This window comes from Orbicella franksi, chromosome 3 (assembly GCF_964199315.1).
Source record: "Orbicella franksi chromosome 3, jaOrbFran1.1, whole genome shotgun sequence".
In the NCBI taxonomy this organism is placed as follows: Eukaryota; Metazoa; Cnidaria; class Anthozoa; order Scleractinia; family Merulinidae; genus Orbicella; species Orbicella franksi.
Window position 1 is genome coordinate 32,086,134 of NC_138147.1, and position 16,159 is coordinate 32,102,292.

General features: G+C 39.3%; 3 protein-coding genes and 1 pseudogene across 3 annotated transcripts; 1 reads left to right on the top strand and 3 right to left on the bottom strand.

Moving 5' to 3' along the window:
• Window positions 1-533: 533 nt before the first annotated feature.
• Window positions 534-1,621, bottom strand: LOC145480366 (RYamide receptor-like). The gene has a single exon (XM_081458653.1). The coding sequence runs from the start codon at window positions 1,556-1,558 to the stop codon at window positions 536-538; it is 1,023 nt and encodes a 340-aa protein (XP_081314779.1). The 5' UTR covers window positions 1,559-1,621; the 3' UTR covers window positions 534-535.
• Window positions 1,622-5,483: 3,862 nt separating this feature from the next.
• On the top strand, window positions 5,484-6,552 carry LOC145480343 (QRFP-like peptide receptor). Its single transcript, XM_081458633.1, has one exon. It carries the CDS (start codon window positions 5,484-5,486, stop codon window positions 6,462-6,464), a length of 981 nt encoding a protein of 326 aa, XP_081314759.1. The 3' UTR covers window positions 6,465-6,552.
• Window positions 6,553-9,367: 2,815 nt separating this feature from the next.
• Window positions 9,368-10,411, bottom strand: LOC145482527 (QRFP-like peptide receptor; annotated as a pseudogene).
• A 1,982-nt stretch (window positions 10,412-12,393) lies between these two features.
• LOC145480550 (QRFP-like peptide receptor) lies at window positions 12,394-13,492 on the bottom strand. The gene has a single exon (XM_081458787.1). It carries the CDS (start codon window positions 13,490-13,492, stop codon window positions 12,512-12,514), a length of 981 nt encoding a protein of 326 aa, XP_081314913.1. The 3' UTR covers window positions 12,394-12,511.
• Window positions 13,493-16,159: the final 2,667 nt, after the last annotated feature.

Sequence of the window (16,159 nt, forward strand, 5' to 3'; positions counted from 1 at the left end):
CAAAACCGCATCGCACAAAAAGAATTTCAATTTTCTTCGGACCCTTAATAGTTCAGTGCTGAGATTTTTGTAGCTCTGTCAGATCGAATCTGAAGCGCTTGGGCTAATGAGGCAAATATTGCAAACAACGATTCCCCTTTGACAAAAGCAGTATACCCAATCTATGTCTCGCCAAAGGAAGGTAAGGTAAGATAAGGTAAGGTAAGGTAAGGTAACTTTATTTTAAGTCGTAAACGTGGGGAGTGGTTACCCAATCTCCCGAGCCAGGGGCTCATGACAAAAACCACTTACTCTATTTGCTAAGATAAATCCAGTGTTGGAAAGTAAGGAATTTGAATTTGCGTAACAATGTCTCTGATGATTAATGAAGAGAAGTCAGTTTCTTCTTACATGTAAACAGTGTTGTCGAATATTGGAGAAAATCCTCGTTAAAATAGTACTTGGCCATATTTAAAATGAAGTACTTGATTAAGATTCACTTGTTTTCATATTTTAGTTATTATTTCGAATAAGGTACATCTTGCTTCCACAATGTTTAGTGACATCGCAGAATTTCTTTTAGGCCTTGACGATATTTTCCACTAAATGCAAAACAGATACAAGGATTTACGGCACAGTTTGCGTAAGCCATGAAAACGGTTATCAACCAATAGGTCGCGATCTCGCAGGACAGTCTTGTGGTGTCATCCAATACGAAGACAATCAATAAGACCATAATATTCGGAGGCCCCCAACATAAGACAAACCCTGTCACAATAGCTACCGCCATCCTATGCACATTTCGTTCCCTTCTCCCGCGTTGTTTCACAGCGTTGACTGATTGTTCACCTGGAGGTTTCTGCGATTTGAGTTTGAAAAGGATTACACAGTAAAGAATTATTATCAAGGCCAAAGAAAACACCATAAAAACAAAAGGCATAGCATGAAGATAATTATCTTCGAAAAAGGCGTGTTTCCACACCCATTCACAATTAAATTTGCCTGTGAATTCAACAGATTTGTAGCCGAAGAAAGCTGGGGAGGACAAGGAAATTGCAGCTACCCAAGTTGTGAGGATGAAGAAGAGACACAGCTTGGAACCGATGAGTGGAGGACGAAGGGGAAAAACTACAGCTCCAAATCGATCCACTGCGATCAGGACCAGGTTCTCAATAGACACAAAGCAAGAGACATATTGTATAAACAACATCACCTTACAGAAAGCCTGGCCTTGTTCACCACTAAAAAACCAGAACCCGCCGTACATGTCCATCAGAATCGACGGAAAAACTAAGATTGGCAACAGAAGATCAGACATGGCCATGTTTAAGATAAAATAGTTGGTTGTTGTTTGCATTGTTTTCGTCTTGTAGATAATTATTGCGATCAAAGTATTGCCGGCAAGCGAAACCACAAAAAACAAGCAGAAAGCAAAGGTTTTTCCTATTTTTGCTGCTGCTATGAGATAACCAGGACTGTAGCAGTTTTGTGATTCAGTTTCATTTACCATCATGTTCCAGTTTTCCATCATACTGCTGGCATAGTTAAAACGGGTTATTTTGTTTTGCAGGCTATCCATAATCTGCTTTGCTGACTCTTTGATGCTGCGTTATTTATGTCGCACAGTAATAAGAATGATTTTGAGTCTGAATCTGATGTAGCTTTCTGGCTAATCAGCAATTATTGCATGGCATTGTAACTCAAGCCGTGTGGTCACTTTCAGCTGCCCAATTAACGCTGCCTCGCTGCATCATCAACATGTAAAGCTACACAGATTAAGAGCAGCTTCGCCTAAATATCAACTAGACTTGGAAATAGCGAAAAAATCGAATTTCTTCAAACTCGCCCAGAATGAAGCCCTACGGGCACTAGTTACAAAAATATCGTTTTAAGTTCGATAAATCAAAAATTATTTTTTTCCGCAATTTTTTCGTTTCGATGCCCCAAATCGGCCAAAATCCATCGAAAATCAGCGGCATATTCAGAGGCTCGTAAACTCAAAAGCAAAAATCTTCATTACAAACTGATTGCACGTCGTATTTGTACTTCCTTTCTTGTCTATTTAGAGCTAAATAGATCGTGATTTGATTAGAACTTAAATATTTGACGAATTTTTTAAGTTAACGACCCAAGACAGCTTTACAAGAGGTCTACATTTAGCCTATTTTCAAATGCTAAAAAGGCGTTCTGGTACACGGCTTTTCCCGAAATGACTAGTTTGGTCTGAAAGAGCATTGTTTCTTCTTCAAATTACTGAAATAAAATTTTTGGGTAAATAAAATCGTGCGCGCTGAGATAGCGAACCAAATGCAGCACTTCGTCCTGAAAACGTGACCTTTGACCCAAGCGTAACGAAACCAATTACTGCAAGAAAACCCGAAAGAAAAGCAAACGTTCCGTTATTTTGAAACAATTTCTAGTGATATCTCTCCGAAACCATGATTGCAAGAAACTATTTCCAGATATGAAATCTTGCAGGGTCAAAGACGGAGCTAAAGGGCGCATTTTGACACAATAACTTTGTTTGCCGAGAATTGAATTGCAGTCAATTCCAGTGAAATTTGCAAACTTGACGTATGTTAGCCGATACTTACCTGAATATTTATATTAATAGAAGAGTCGTCTTCTTGGATTAACCTTCAAAAGAGGCTGGAGCCAGATTTGGAAACCTCTAAAAGAAGAAATGTTTAATATTCCGTGACCTACCGGATGCTATAGATTCCATGCACATGCCAACCGCATGTTTGTCGTAAAACCAACTGAACTCCACTGACAGTTTCCATGGGCAACCCCAAAATAAACAATCCCCAAAAATGTAAAGTGAAATTGGCTGTCTTCATGAACAGTTAGAAGCTAGAGTCAAGTTCTAATACCTTTAAAAAGTGCTTGATTTTATTTGTTTGCGTCGACTTTGTTCACTACTCTCACGTTCGAAAGCCGCGAATCGGTCACGCCAAAACAGTGGAGACCGTGCAGACTGCAGACACTTGTTTGGGCTTTTCATTGTGACTCCTTCTTTTGGGTCTAGTTACAAAATAGTGTTAAATATATCTGAAAGTTTGTCATTTATCCACAGGCTGCACAAGCGCAGTATTTGACTTTTGATTCAATAGACAAACACGTACAAGACTTTGTATGGGAAACTTACTCAGTCTGCACGGTCTGCAGTGTTTTGGCGTGACCGATACTACGCAGTATTCGAACGTGACAGTAACGACTGAGTGAACAAAGTAGAATCAAGCTTTTTTAAAAGGTAATGGAACTTGACTCTAGCTTCTAACTGTTCATGAAGACAGCCAATTTCACTTTACATTTTTGGGGATTGTTTATTTTGGGGTTGCCCATGGAAACTGTCAGTGGAGTTCAGTTGGTTTTACGACAAACATGCGGTTGGCATGTGCATGGAATCTATAGCATCCGGTAGGTCACGGAATATTAAACATTTCTTCTTTTAGAGGTTTCCAAATCTGGCTCCAGCCTCTTTTGAAGGTTAATCCAAGAAGACGACTCTTCTATTAATATAAATATTCAGGTAAGTATCGGCTAACATACGTCAAGTTTGCAAATTTCACTGGAATTGACTGCAATTCAATTCTCGGCAAACAAAGTTATTGTGTCAAAATGCGCCCTTTAGCTCCGTCTTTGACCCTGCAAGATTTCATATCTGGAAATAGTTTCTTGCAATCATGGTTTCGGAGAGATATCACTAGAAATTGTTTCAAAATAACGGAACGTTTGCTTTTCTTTCGGGTTTTCTTGCAGTAATTGGTTTCGTTACGCTTGGGTCAAAGGTCACGTTTTCAGGACGAAGTGCTGCATTTGGTTCGCTATCTCAGCGCTCACGATTTTATTTACCCAAAAATTTTATTTCAGTAATTTGAAGAAGAAACAATGCTCTTTCAGACCAAACTAGTCATTTCGGGAAAAGCCGTGTACCAGAACGCCTTTTTAGCATTTGAAAATAGGCTAAATGTAGACCTCTTGTAAAGCTGTCTTGGGTCGTTAACTTAAAAAATTCGTCAAATATTTAAGTTCTAATCAAATCACGATCTATTTAGCTCTAAATAGACAAGAAAGGAAGTACAAATACGACGTGCAATCAGTTTGTAATGAAGATTTTTGCTTTTGAGTTTACGAGCCTCTGAATATGCCGCTGATTTTCGATGGATTTTGGCCGATTTGGGGCATCGAAACGAAAAAATTGCGGAAAAAAATAATTTTTGATTTATCGAACTTAAAACGATATTTTTGTAACTAGTGCCCGTAGGGCTTCATTCTGGGCGAGTTTGAAGAAATTCGATTTTTTCGCTATTTCCAAGTCTAGTTGATATTTAGGCGAAGCTGCTCTTAATACACTTAATTGATTTCGCAGCGGAAGCTAATTCAACTTCCTTGTCACACCTGCTACTTTTATTTGGCTCTGTTTATAACGTTGAAAACAACAACCTCTCGTTCATCAATTTAGCTAGAAAAAAATGCTCTGGGTCATTGCTTCAGGTCACCAGTTGCAGTTTGTAAATGATGACTTCGAATGAAACAGTGTGTATAATCAAAAGGAAATAATCGTCGTCTAAATAAACACACCTGCTGCTTTTGTTTTTCCCAATCACCCACAGATGGCCTAATCACAATAATCTATTGAAACATTTGAGCAGGCTCTCAAATGGGTTAAATTATTTTACATCATACGGCAACTAATACTGGTTTCTTCTCTTGCCATTTTCGTCTCTCCTTGAAGGCAATTCATAAGCCCATCTGGTCAATTGACGTCCAGAACTGATCAAATTAACACTTTGGGCATTGTGGAGCGCTTTTACCTCCTTCTGCAATATTGCAGGTCTGCCTATTCCCGCAGCTGCCTTGAGGCAGATATTTCAAAAATTATATCTCAGGCTCCTGAAATCTTTGCAAAATATTGGCCAAGAAACAGTAATGCAAAATGCAGAATCTTTGCTTTTTATCCTCGGTAAATTATCTGTTTGCAAGGCCTTTAATCCTCTCCGATTTTCTTAAGAGAATTGTCCCTTCGAACTTTCTTGATTCGAGATGTTTAATGCCTGTTGTCATTGTCGGGTACAAGAAAGTTAGTTAAGATTTTCGGAAAGGCAATATCAGACCTAAAGTTTTCAGGAAATAGGCAAAAAAGCCCTAGCCGAATTCGAGAAGGCTGAAGTTTCCCTAGAGTGGTGGAACAGATAAAATGGTATAGTGCAACCTAAAATTAACAAAGAAGCACAGCAGATGGCCCAAAACAGCATTTGAGGGAAAACCATCATTAGGTGCCCCCGCAAAATGAATTAACTTTTAACCAACGTTAACAGCATGCTTCAAAGAATACTTAAATAGACATCCTTTTTCCGGCTTTCTATTTTGCTACCAGCTGAAAGAGTCAAAAGATTTTGAGTTAATGGACTTAATTTAACACATCTAATTAGATCCACGCTTCTAAGTAAAGCAAGCCAGTTGGGGAATAATCCAGTTTTGTTGTAAAAGCAATACCCGCAATGTCGGCAAAGTTTAACACAACAATGAATGGGACTCAGGCATCAGACTGCTCCAGTCCGGGCAACATCACGACAGAAAAAAACGGAAAAACGTTTGCTTACTGCTTGATTATTGTCGTTTCACTAACCGGGAATTCCTTGATCGGAATAATTATCTACAAGAAGAAAACCATGCGAAGGAAAATCAACTACTTCATCCTAAACATGGCCTTGTCCGATATTCTGCTTTCAATCTTTGTTCTCCCGATGGCCTTCGTCGAGTTGTCACTCGTTATTAGCGACGGTCTGCTCGGCCAAACCCTGTGTAAGGTGGTTCCCTTTTTAAAATATCTATCTTGTGTGGTGTCTGTTGAGAACCTGCTTCTGATAGCAGTGGATCGATTTGGAGCTGTGGTATTCCCGCTTCGTCGTCCGTTCATCAGTTGTAAGATCTGCCCCTTCCTAATTCTCGCCACTTGGATTTTTGGAGTAATTGTTCTCTGTCCATACCTAATCGCCTTCAAACTCGTTGAACACGAAGGGAAATGGACATGTGTCCCACGATTCACCGAAAACTTTCTTAAAGAAAAACATCTTCAAGCTTTCTCGTTGCTTTTCCTTGCTCTCTCTTTCGCCCTGATGACTATACTCTACGGTATAATCTTATTCAAGCTCAAGTTGGAGAAGATTCCAGGTGAGCAATCGGCCATCGCTAAGCAGCAACGCTTGAAAAGGCACAACAAAGTTCTGAAGATGGTGATAGCTATTGTTTCAGGGTTCTTTTTATGCTGGGGTCCAGTGACTGTTTTAACCTTTCTGACTGTCTTTTCATGGGACAACACCACTAGATTGTCGTGTGGCGTCTTACAATACAGCTTTATAGCCAAAGTTATGGCTCACGCTAACTCTGCTCTTAACCCCTGTATCTGTTTCACCTTCGGTGGAAATTTTCGTGACGGCCTGAAAAGCTTCATTGGCTGCCATAGAACATTGCAGGATTAAACTCTACGTTGACAAAACACGCAATATGATTCTAATCATTTTGTACCAGGCGAGAAAGCCTAGAAAATGTAACTGATTTTTTTTTTTTTTTTTTTTTTTTTTTTTGATTAAGAGAACAGGTGTAGAACTGCCCCAGGGATTTCAAAACGTTTGTACTGATTTGAAAGCTTCTTTGAACATGCACCGGGAAACAACAAATAGATTGTTTGTAGCTTGATTTATTCTAATAATTAGCCACCAACTCAAAGTGACAAGAGACTATGTCAATACATCTAGAGCAATGAGTTTAAGTAAAGAACAGGCGTGCGCACAGAGTCAAAGAAGCAGGTGTAGAGAGATCAACAAGCCGCAGTGAAATAAATGAAGACTTAACCATAGTTCACTTAACTTAAGTCTGACAACACGTCTGAAACGACGTTCGCTTGTGAGTGTGACTGGCTGTGAAAAAAAGCTTTTCTTGAGGATAATAGAGAGCACAAGCACATGTGCAGGCATTTTTGAGTAACGGATGTCAACTGGAAGTTTAAGCCCCGGGGGGAGATTCTTATGTGAAAAGGTCGGGATGCTCATCATCTCGCTTAGGATTACAAACCACGTATTCTGCTCTCACGTAGGGTATTCATGACGAAACGCCACTATTTTTATCTCTCAAAGTATCTTTTAGGGTGCATTCGAAGAAATAACAATAAAAACCCTTTTAGTTCCGTTTTTAGGCTCGATTTCCGCTGGTCTCTCGAGTCCAGCCTACTTGCGCGGGCTCCTTTCCTGAACAGCGGTTGGTAATCAAGCCTATTCCGTTTTAAGTGATATCTTTTAGTGATCAAATAAAGCTCACGTCACACCCAAATTGGTCTCATTTAGGGGTTTAATTCACTTTTTCATGTTCTTGGTTCTGGTGCGTTCCTGATAATCCTTTTTGTACCTGAAAATATTCATTTGTTGGGAAAAGATTTCGTGAAAAATGTATAGGAGAAACCAGTATCATTTCTGAAATATTCACCTTAACGCCTCATAAGAATAAAATAAACTTTCAAGCTAGAAATAACAGCTGTAAGAAATTGAAGGCATCCAACAATAGAGTACGTTTAGCCTTCACAGGTTTGTTTAAAAGTACACATAAAACAGGCTGCGCTATTAGTTTTTCAAGGGTTGTCATTGAATCTGCGGATTTCAATGGGGCTAGTGCAGGGTAGCGTTTGGTGAAGCCCATGCAATGACATCTTCTCTAGATACTTCTGTGCTGTATTTTGATTTATACGGTAAAGCAATATCACTCATTATTCGCTCTGAGACCCTTACTTCTTTCTGAGAGGATGGATTTCCGTCAAAGACAAAGAGGACAAAGTACATGAGAAGCTGGGCGCTACAGCAGATGAACTTCTAGCCTCAATGCAAGTTTAACATTCTCAAGGCTTGTTTTATAAGTCACGTATTTTTAGTTCTCGTGACATGACCCCTTAGTGGCCAAGAACTTCATTCTAGCGGTTCCTGCAGGCTGGACGGAGAGGAGACCGTTCGGGACGGTTTTAGCTTCGCGTTTTTGGAAGATTCATTTTGCTTACGAGGCAAGTGGCCCATTAGATGATATGGGCGCTTATATTTTTTTAGCTCGGGTTGTAAAGCATGAAGCGACCATGAAGAGTTTTTACTCCTCCTAGATGAGATGCTACTGAGTTCGTCACATGTTTACCCCCTTCCCCCCCACCCCCCTCCCCCCTCCCCCAGCATCAAACTCGCCGGTATCCATTTATACACTTGGGTGGAGAGAGGCACCGTGAGAGTAAAGTGTCTTGCCCAAGAACACAACACAATGTCCCTGGCCAGGAATCGAACCCAGACTACTCGTTCCAGAGTGTAACACACTACCCATGAGGCAGCGCGTCTCCAAAGGACAAGAAATATTATTGAAGTTGAAGAAAAAAACTGAAGAAACCTAATCTTCCCACAACGTTGTTCTCAACGGTGCTCAGCAATAAATTATGACAAAGTACCTTACCTCTTACACAGTAATAAATTATGACAAAGTACCTTACCTCTTACACAGTAATAAATTATGACAAAGTACCTTACCTCTTACACACTAATAAATTATGATAAAGTACCCTCACTCCTCCACAGTGATAAATTATGACAAAGTCCTTAACTCCTACACAGTAATAAATTATGACAAAGTCCTCAACTCCCACACAAGATGCGCTTATTAAGTAAACTGTTCAGGGAGAGGAAACTAACTTATTGTCAGGAATTTTCGAAGACATCGATACCATAATACATACACCCCCAGGGAAGAGTTTGTTTAACGGGATCAAAACTGCGTTCATACGTACTGACAACGTAACTTCCACAGTGACGCCACCTAAACTAATAGCTTCAGTGCACTAGTAAACCGTAGTGATTTTTGACAAAACTAGATCGTCATTTTAGATTTCCTTTGATATAGAGAGGTCTCAGCTTGTCACTTTAGCAATCCCGGCTCGAGTCGTCTCATTCTTCAATCGTAACTCCAACCTGTAGACCAACTATGTTGGGCTAATGAATTATGCAAAAAATACAGAAGGAATCGTGAAAGATAGATACACATTTAAAGTTCTCTTTATCAAACAGAAGCTATCGAATAATTTTGCAGCCTAAGTGAAACTTTACACGTCATGTTATCTACGCACGACCGTGCAGATATAGAGATTTCGTTCATGATGGCTCAATAGGAATTAGGTAGGACTAGCGCGCGCGCTATGTTTTAATTTTGATTCTAGCTCCTTCTGCTGGGTTGTCGAATATTGAAGAAAATTCTCGTTTCAATCGTATACTTGGCCATATTTGCAATCAAGTACTTTATTGTGCTTCCCTTTTTTCGTATTTCAGTTATTATCTCCAATAAGGTAGATTTTGCTTCAACAATGAGTTTAGCGACATCCCAGGAGTCCTTTCAGGCTTTCACGATATTTTCCACCGAATGCAAAACAGATACAAGGATTTACGGCACAATTTGCGTAAGTCATGAAAAGGGTTATCAACCAGTAGCCCGCGATCTCGCAAGAAAACGGGTTATTCCATACGTAAGCATTCAATAAGGCCATAATATTCGAAGGCCCCCAGCATACGACAAACCCTGTCATAATAGCTACCGCCATCCTCAGCACATTTCTTTTCCTTTTCTCGCGTTGTTTCACAGCGTTGACCGATTGCTCACCTGGAGTTTTCTGCAATTTGAGCTTAAACAGGATTAGAGAGTAAAGAATGACTATTGAGGCGAAGGAGACCGCCATTAAAACAAAAGGCATAGCATGAAGATAATTATCTGCGAAAAAGGTTCGTTTCCACACCCATTCACAGTTCTTAAATTTTCCTGTGTATTCAACAGATTTGTAGCCGAAGAAGGTTGGGGAGGACAAAGCACTTGCAGCTACTCAAGTGGTGAGAATAAAGAAGGAACACAACTTTGAGCCGATGAGCGGACGACGAAGGGGAAAAACCACAGCTCCAAATCGATCCACAGCGATCAGGACCAGGTTCTCAATAGACGCGAGGCAAGAGACATATTGTATGAACAACATCACCTTACAAAAAGCCTGGCCTTGTTCACCACTGAAAAACCAGAACCCTTCGTACATCTCTATAAGACTCGACGGAAAAGCTAAGATTGGCAACAGAAGATCAGACATGGCCATGTTTAGGATAAAGTAGTTGGTTGTTGTTCGCATTGTTTTCGTCTTGTAGATAATTATTGCGATCAAGGTATTTCCGACCAGCGAAATAGCAAGGAACAGGCAGCAAGCAAAGGTTTGTCCGATTTTTGATGCTGGGAGATAACTCGGACTGGGGCAGTCTTGGGGTTGAGTACCATTCGCCGTTGTGTTCAAGTTCTCCATCATTCTGAGGGCATGCCGTTTTCATCTGCTTTGCTGACTTATAAATGCTGCTTTATTTATGTTTCTCAGTAACAAGAGTGATTTTAAATTTGATTCCGTTATAGTTTGAGACTAATCAGCAATTTTTGCATGGGATTATAACTCAAGCAGTGTAGTCACCTTCAGCTGTCCAATCACGCCGCTTTGCTACATAATCGTCATGTGAAGTTACCACAGGAGAAAACTTAATTGATTAAATTGGCAGCGTAACGTACTTGACACATCTGCTAGTTTAAGTTGACCTTGTTTGTAAAAATAGTTTTTAAAAAGGTATGGACAGCAGAAAAGTGACAACGACTTTAAGATTATAAAAGGATAATTTTAAATTTTGGAACCACGTTTTGGTAGAAACGTCTGCCTTCTTCACTGCAAATATTACAGACTAGAAGATGAAAATTCTAATTGCAAATTTGCACTGAAAAACGCTCAAGTTTCCGGCGAAACATGATGATTTATATCTACATATATATATATGTATGTATGTATGTATGTATGTATGTATGTATGTATGTATGTATGTATGTATGTATGTATGTATGTATGTATGTATGTATGTATGTATGTATGTATGTATCTATCTATCTATCTATCTATCTATCTATATATATATATCTGAAAGTAGAAAAGAAAACATCTCATTGTTCACTGTAACTAGAAATGAATGGTTTTTGTTATTAGAACGAAAAAGAAATCGCCCGTCTAAAATTACACACCCGCTGCTGCAGTTACTCCCAACGACCCACAGATGGTCTGATCACAATAGTTTCGTCTCCTGCTATTTTTTGCTCTCCTTCAAGGCAATTCATGAACCCTTCTGGTAAATTGACCTGAACTGATCAAATCAACATTTTGAGAGCTTGTGGAGTCTTTTTGCCCCTTCTTGGTGCGTTGGAGTTCTTCCTATTCCTCGGCCGCTTCAATGTTAATATTTCAGAAATTTAGTTAGAAATAAATGCTCTGGGTCATTGCTTCAAGTTACCAATTGCAGTTTGTGAGATGATCTCAAATGAAATGGCTTGCATTATGTTAGAAGGAAATAATCGTCCCTGTAAATAAACACACCTGCTGCTGCTGTTGTTCCTAATGACCCACAGATCGATAACAATAATCTACTAAAACATTTTCAACAGGCCCTCAAATGGGTAAAATAATTTCAGGCTAAAATAGACAATACATCTTACGACAGCTAGTAATGGTTTCGTCTCCTGTTATTTTTGGCTCTCCTTGAAAGCATTTCATGAGCCCTTCTGGTCAATTGACTTGAACTGATAAAATTAACATTTTAAGGTGGCTCAAAACAGTTTCCAACACTTAGATTTTGATGGGTCGTTATAACCACTCTTTATCATTTGATGCTACAATCATGGTATCTAAAACCGCCCAATCATTGGTGAACACGTTGCCATCATTTTCGTGCCGCAATAGATTACCATAGCAGCAGTATGACCTCCTAAAACACCCTTAATTACAGCTTTAGGGGCTTATAATTCAACATCGGCACGGTGAATTTTTTTATATTATCAACTTTTGATAAACACGATAAGACGCAACTTTTAGCAAAGTTTAAAACAATTCTATAGGTAGGGTTCAGAACCACCCTAAATTTTCGAAAATTTAAGGTGGCTCTGAACCCAGGCTTCCGAGGACCTTTAATCGTGCCACCCCATTTTAAAAAGGTTCTTTCAATATTGAATCCCGAGACTTTTGTAACTCGACCGGAGATTGAACTTTTATATTAATAAGTGGAATATTGATAAAAAAAAATTCATGTGTAACAGTGTGTCGTGAAAATATCTTAACTGATGATTAATGAAAACGAGTAAATTCCACGTACATGTAAATTTGATTGATTTCTTTTCAACCTAAATTAATTCTCCTTCCTCTGTTCTGACGAAATCTTGAAAAGAATTTCCGGGAACGTCATATACTGCCATATTTACAAAGAAGTAGTTGATGTGCTTTGCGTTTTTTCCGTCTTTCGCTAAATATTGTGATGACGGAACTAGTTTCGGCTAGCAACACAAGTTCTTTTTCGTGAAGTTTCTGAAATATCTTTCTTAAATGTTCTTTATGAGTCAGTCAGTGGGTTACATGACAGAAAGGTTTGGTCTGTCGCTGTAGATATTGCCTCCACAATGTTTATTGACATCCGAGGAGAGCTCTCAGGCCTTGACGATATTTTCCACAGAATGCAAAACAGATACAAGGATTTACGGCACAGTTTGCGTAGGCCATGAAAATGCCTAATATATACCAGTAGGCCGTGATGTCACAAGATAAACCCTTGGTGTTACCCCATACGAAGACATTCAGTAAGACAAAAATGGTCGCTGGTCCCCAGCATAAGACAAACCCGGTCACAATAGCTACCGCCATCCTCAGCACATTTCTTTGCCTTTTCTCGCGTTGTTTCACAGCTTTGCCGACTGATTGTTCACCTGGAGTTTTCTGCGACTTGAGCTTGAACAGGATTGTAGAGTAAAGAAAGATTATTATGGCAAAGGATATCGGCACCAAAACAAAAGGCAAAAAATGAAAGTAATTATCTGCAAAAAAGTTTTGTTTCCAAACCGATTGACAGCTCTGAAATTTTCCTGTGTATTTAACAGACTTGTAGCCGAAGAAAGTTGGAGAGCACAGGGAAATTGCAGCTACCCAAGAAGTGAGGACGCAGAAGAAACACAGCTTTGAACCGATGAGTGGAGGACGAAGGGGTAAAACCACAGCTCCAAATCGATCCACTGCGATCAGGACCAGGTTCTCAACAGACACAAAGCAAGAGACAAATTGCAAGAAAAACACCACCTTACAAAAAACCAGGCCTTGCTCACCACTGAAAAACCAGAACCCATCGTAAATCTCTATGACAAACGAGGGAAAAACTAAGATTGGTAACAGAAGATCGGACATTGCCATGTTTAAGATAAAATAGTTGGTTGTCGTTCGCATGGTTTTTGTCTTGTAAATAATTATTGCGATCAAGGTATTTCCGACCAGCGAAACAACAAGAAACAGGCAGCAAGCAAAGGCTTGTCCGATTTTTCCTGCTGCTGTTTGATAACTCGGACTGTAGCAGTTTGGTGGCTGAGTTCCATTCACGGTTGTGGTCAAGTTCTCCATTGTTCTTCCAACATTCTGTTCTCATCTGCTTCGATGACTTGTAGATGCCGCTTTATTTATGTTTCTCAGTAATAAGGATGATTTTGAATCTGATCCGGTTATAGCTTTGTGGCTAATCAGCAATTATATTACTGCTTGGGATTTTAACTTTCAGCCGTCCAATCAAGCCGTTTTGCTACATGATAATCATGCTAAGCTACCACAGGGTAAAACTTAACTGATTTCGCAGCGGAAGCTAGTCAAACTCCCTTGTCACACCTGCTAGCTAGTTTCATTTGACTCTGGTTATAAAAATGAAAAATAATTTCTTGTTCACCGATGTAGCAAGAAACAAGTCAATATAATGTTCTCGGCCTTTGCTTTAGGTCAACAGTTGCAGTTTGTAAGATAATTTCAAATGAAACGGTGTGTATTATTAGAACGAGAACAATCGCCCGTGGACTTACAGATGGCCTGATTGCAATAATCTATTGTCACTTTTTGAACAGGTTCTAAAACGAGTAAATGAAATCAAGCTAAAGCTGATAGTGTACCTTACGACAGCCAGTTATAGTTTCGTCTCCTGCCATTTTCGGCTCCCTATCAGGCAATTCATGAGCCCTCTTGGTCAGTCACCTGAACTGATCAAATATATACATTTTACGTTTTATAGAATGTGGAATGTTTTAGCCTCATCCTGTTGCGTTAGAGTTCTTTCTTTTCCTCGGCTGCTTTGAGGTAACATTCCAGAAATTCAGAATTTTCAATCTGGTGAACATGTCATAGAGGCTGGTAATCAAGCCTATTCCTTTATAAGTGGTATCTTTTAGGGATCAAATAAAGCTCCAGCCACACCCAAATTGGTCTCATTTACGAATTTAATTCAACTTTTTATTTTCTTGGTACCGGTGCGTTTCCCACAATTCTGTTTGTACCTGAAAATATTCATTCTTTTGGAAAAGGTTTCGTGAAAAACTTATAGGACAAACCAGTATCATTTCTGAAATATTCACCTTAACGTCTCATAAGACACACTTTCAAACTAGAAATAACAGCTATAAGAAATTGAAGGCATCTGAACAATAAAATACGTTTAGCCTTCACAGGTTTGTTTAAAAGTGCACATAAAACAGGCCGCGCTGTTAATATTTCGATGGTTGTCATGGAATCTGCGGATTTCAATGGGGCGTAATGCAGGGTAGTGTTTGGTGAAGCCCATGCAATGACATCTTCTCTAGATGCTTCTGCGCTGTATTTTGATTTATACGGTAAAGCACTATCCCTCATTATTCGCTCTGAGACCCTCACTTCTTTCTGAGAGGATGGATTTTCGTCAAAGACAAAGAGGACAAAGTACATGAGAAGCTGGGCGCTACAGCAGGTGAACTTCTAGCCTCAGTGAAAGTGGAACATTCTCTAAGCTTATTTTATAAGTCACGTATTTTCAGTTCTCGTGACATGACCCCTTAGTGGCCATGAACTTCATTCTAGCGGTTCCTGCAGGTTGGACCGAGAGGAGATCCTTCGGGACGGTTTTAGTTTCGCGTTTTTGGAAGATTCATTTTGCTTACGAGGCAAGTGGCCCATTAGATGATATGGGCGCTTATATTTTTTTAGCTCGGGTTGTAAAGCATGAAGCGACCATGAAGAGTTTTTACTCCCCCTGGATGTGATGGTACTGAGTTCGTCACATGTTTACTCCCCCCTCCCCCAGCATCAAACTCGCCGGTATCCATTTATACACTTGGGTGGAAAGAGGCACCGTGAGAGTAAAGTGTCTTGCCCAAGAACACTGCACAATGTCCCTGGCCAGGAATCGAACCCAGACTACTCGTTCCAGAGTGCAATACACTACCCATGAGGCAGCGCGTCTCCTATTCTTTAATAGTTAAACAAATTTCCAAAGGACAAGAAATATTATTTGAATCTAAAATTGAAGAAACCTAATCTTCCAACAACGTTGTTCTCAACGGTGCTCAGCAATAAATTATGACAAAGTACCTTACCTCTTACACAGTAATAAATTATGACGAAGTACCTTACCTCTTACACAGTAATAAATTATGACGAAGTACCTTACCTCTTACACAGTAATAAATTATGACGAAGTACCTTACCTCTTACACAGTAATAAATTATGACGAAGTACCTTACCTCTTACACAGTAATAAATTATGACGAAGTACCTTACCTCTTACACAGTAATAAATTATGACGAAGTACCTTACCTCTTACACAGTAATAAATTATGACGAAGTACCTTACCTCTTACACAGTAATAAATTATGACGAAGTACCTTACCTCTTACACAGTAATAAATTATGACGAAGTACCTTACCTCTTACACAGTAATAAATTATGACGAAGTACCTTACCTCTTACACAGTAATAAATTATGACGAAGTACCTTACCTCTTACACAGTAATAAATTATGACGAAGTACCTTACCTCTTACACAGTAATAAATTATGACGAAGTACCTTACCTCTTACACAGTAATAAATTATGACGAAGTACCTTACCTCTTACACAGTAATAAATTATGACGAAGTACCTTACCTCTTACACAGTAATAAATTATGACGAAGTACCTTACCTCTTACACAGTAATAAATTATGACGAAGTACCTTACCTCTTACACAGTAATAAATTATGACGAAGTACCTTACCTCTTACACAGTAATA

What these genes read in the sequence shown, in the direction of transcription:
- LOC145480366 (XM_081458653.1), bottom strand. Translation starts at nt 1,558, where the DNA reads ATGGATAGCCTGCAAAACAAAATAACCCGTTTTAACTATGCCAGCAGT.
- LOC145480343 (XM_081458633.1), top strand. Translation starts at nt 5,484, where the DNA reads ATGTCGGCAAAGTTTAACACAACAATGAATGGGACTCAGGCATCAGAC.
- LOC145480550 (XM_081458787.1), bottom strand. Translation starts at nt 13,492, where the DNA reads ATGGAGAACTTGACCACAACCGTGAATGGAACTCAGCCACCAAACTGC.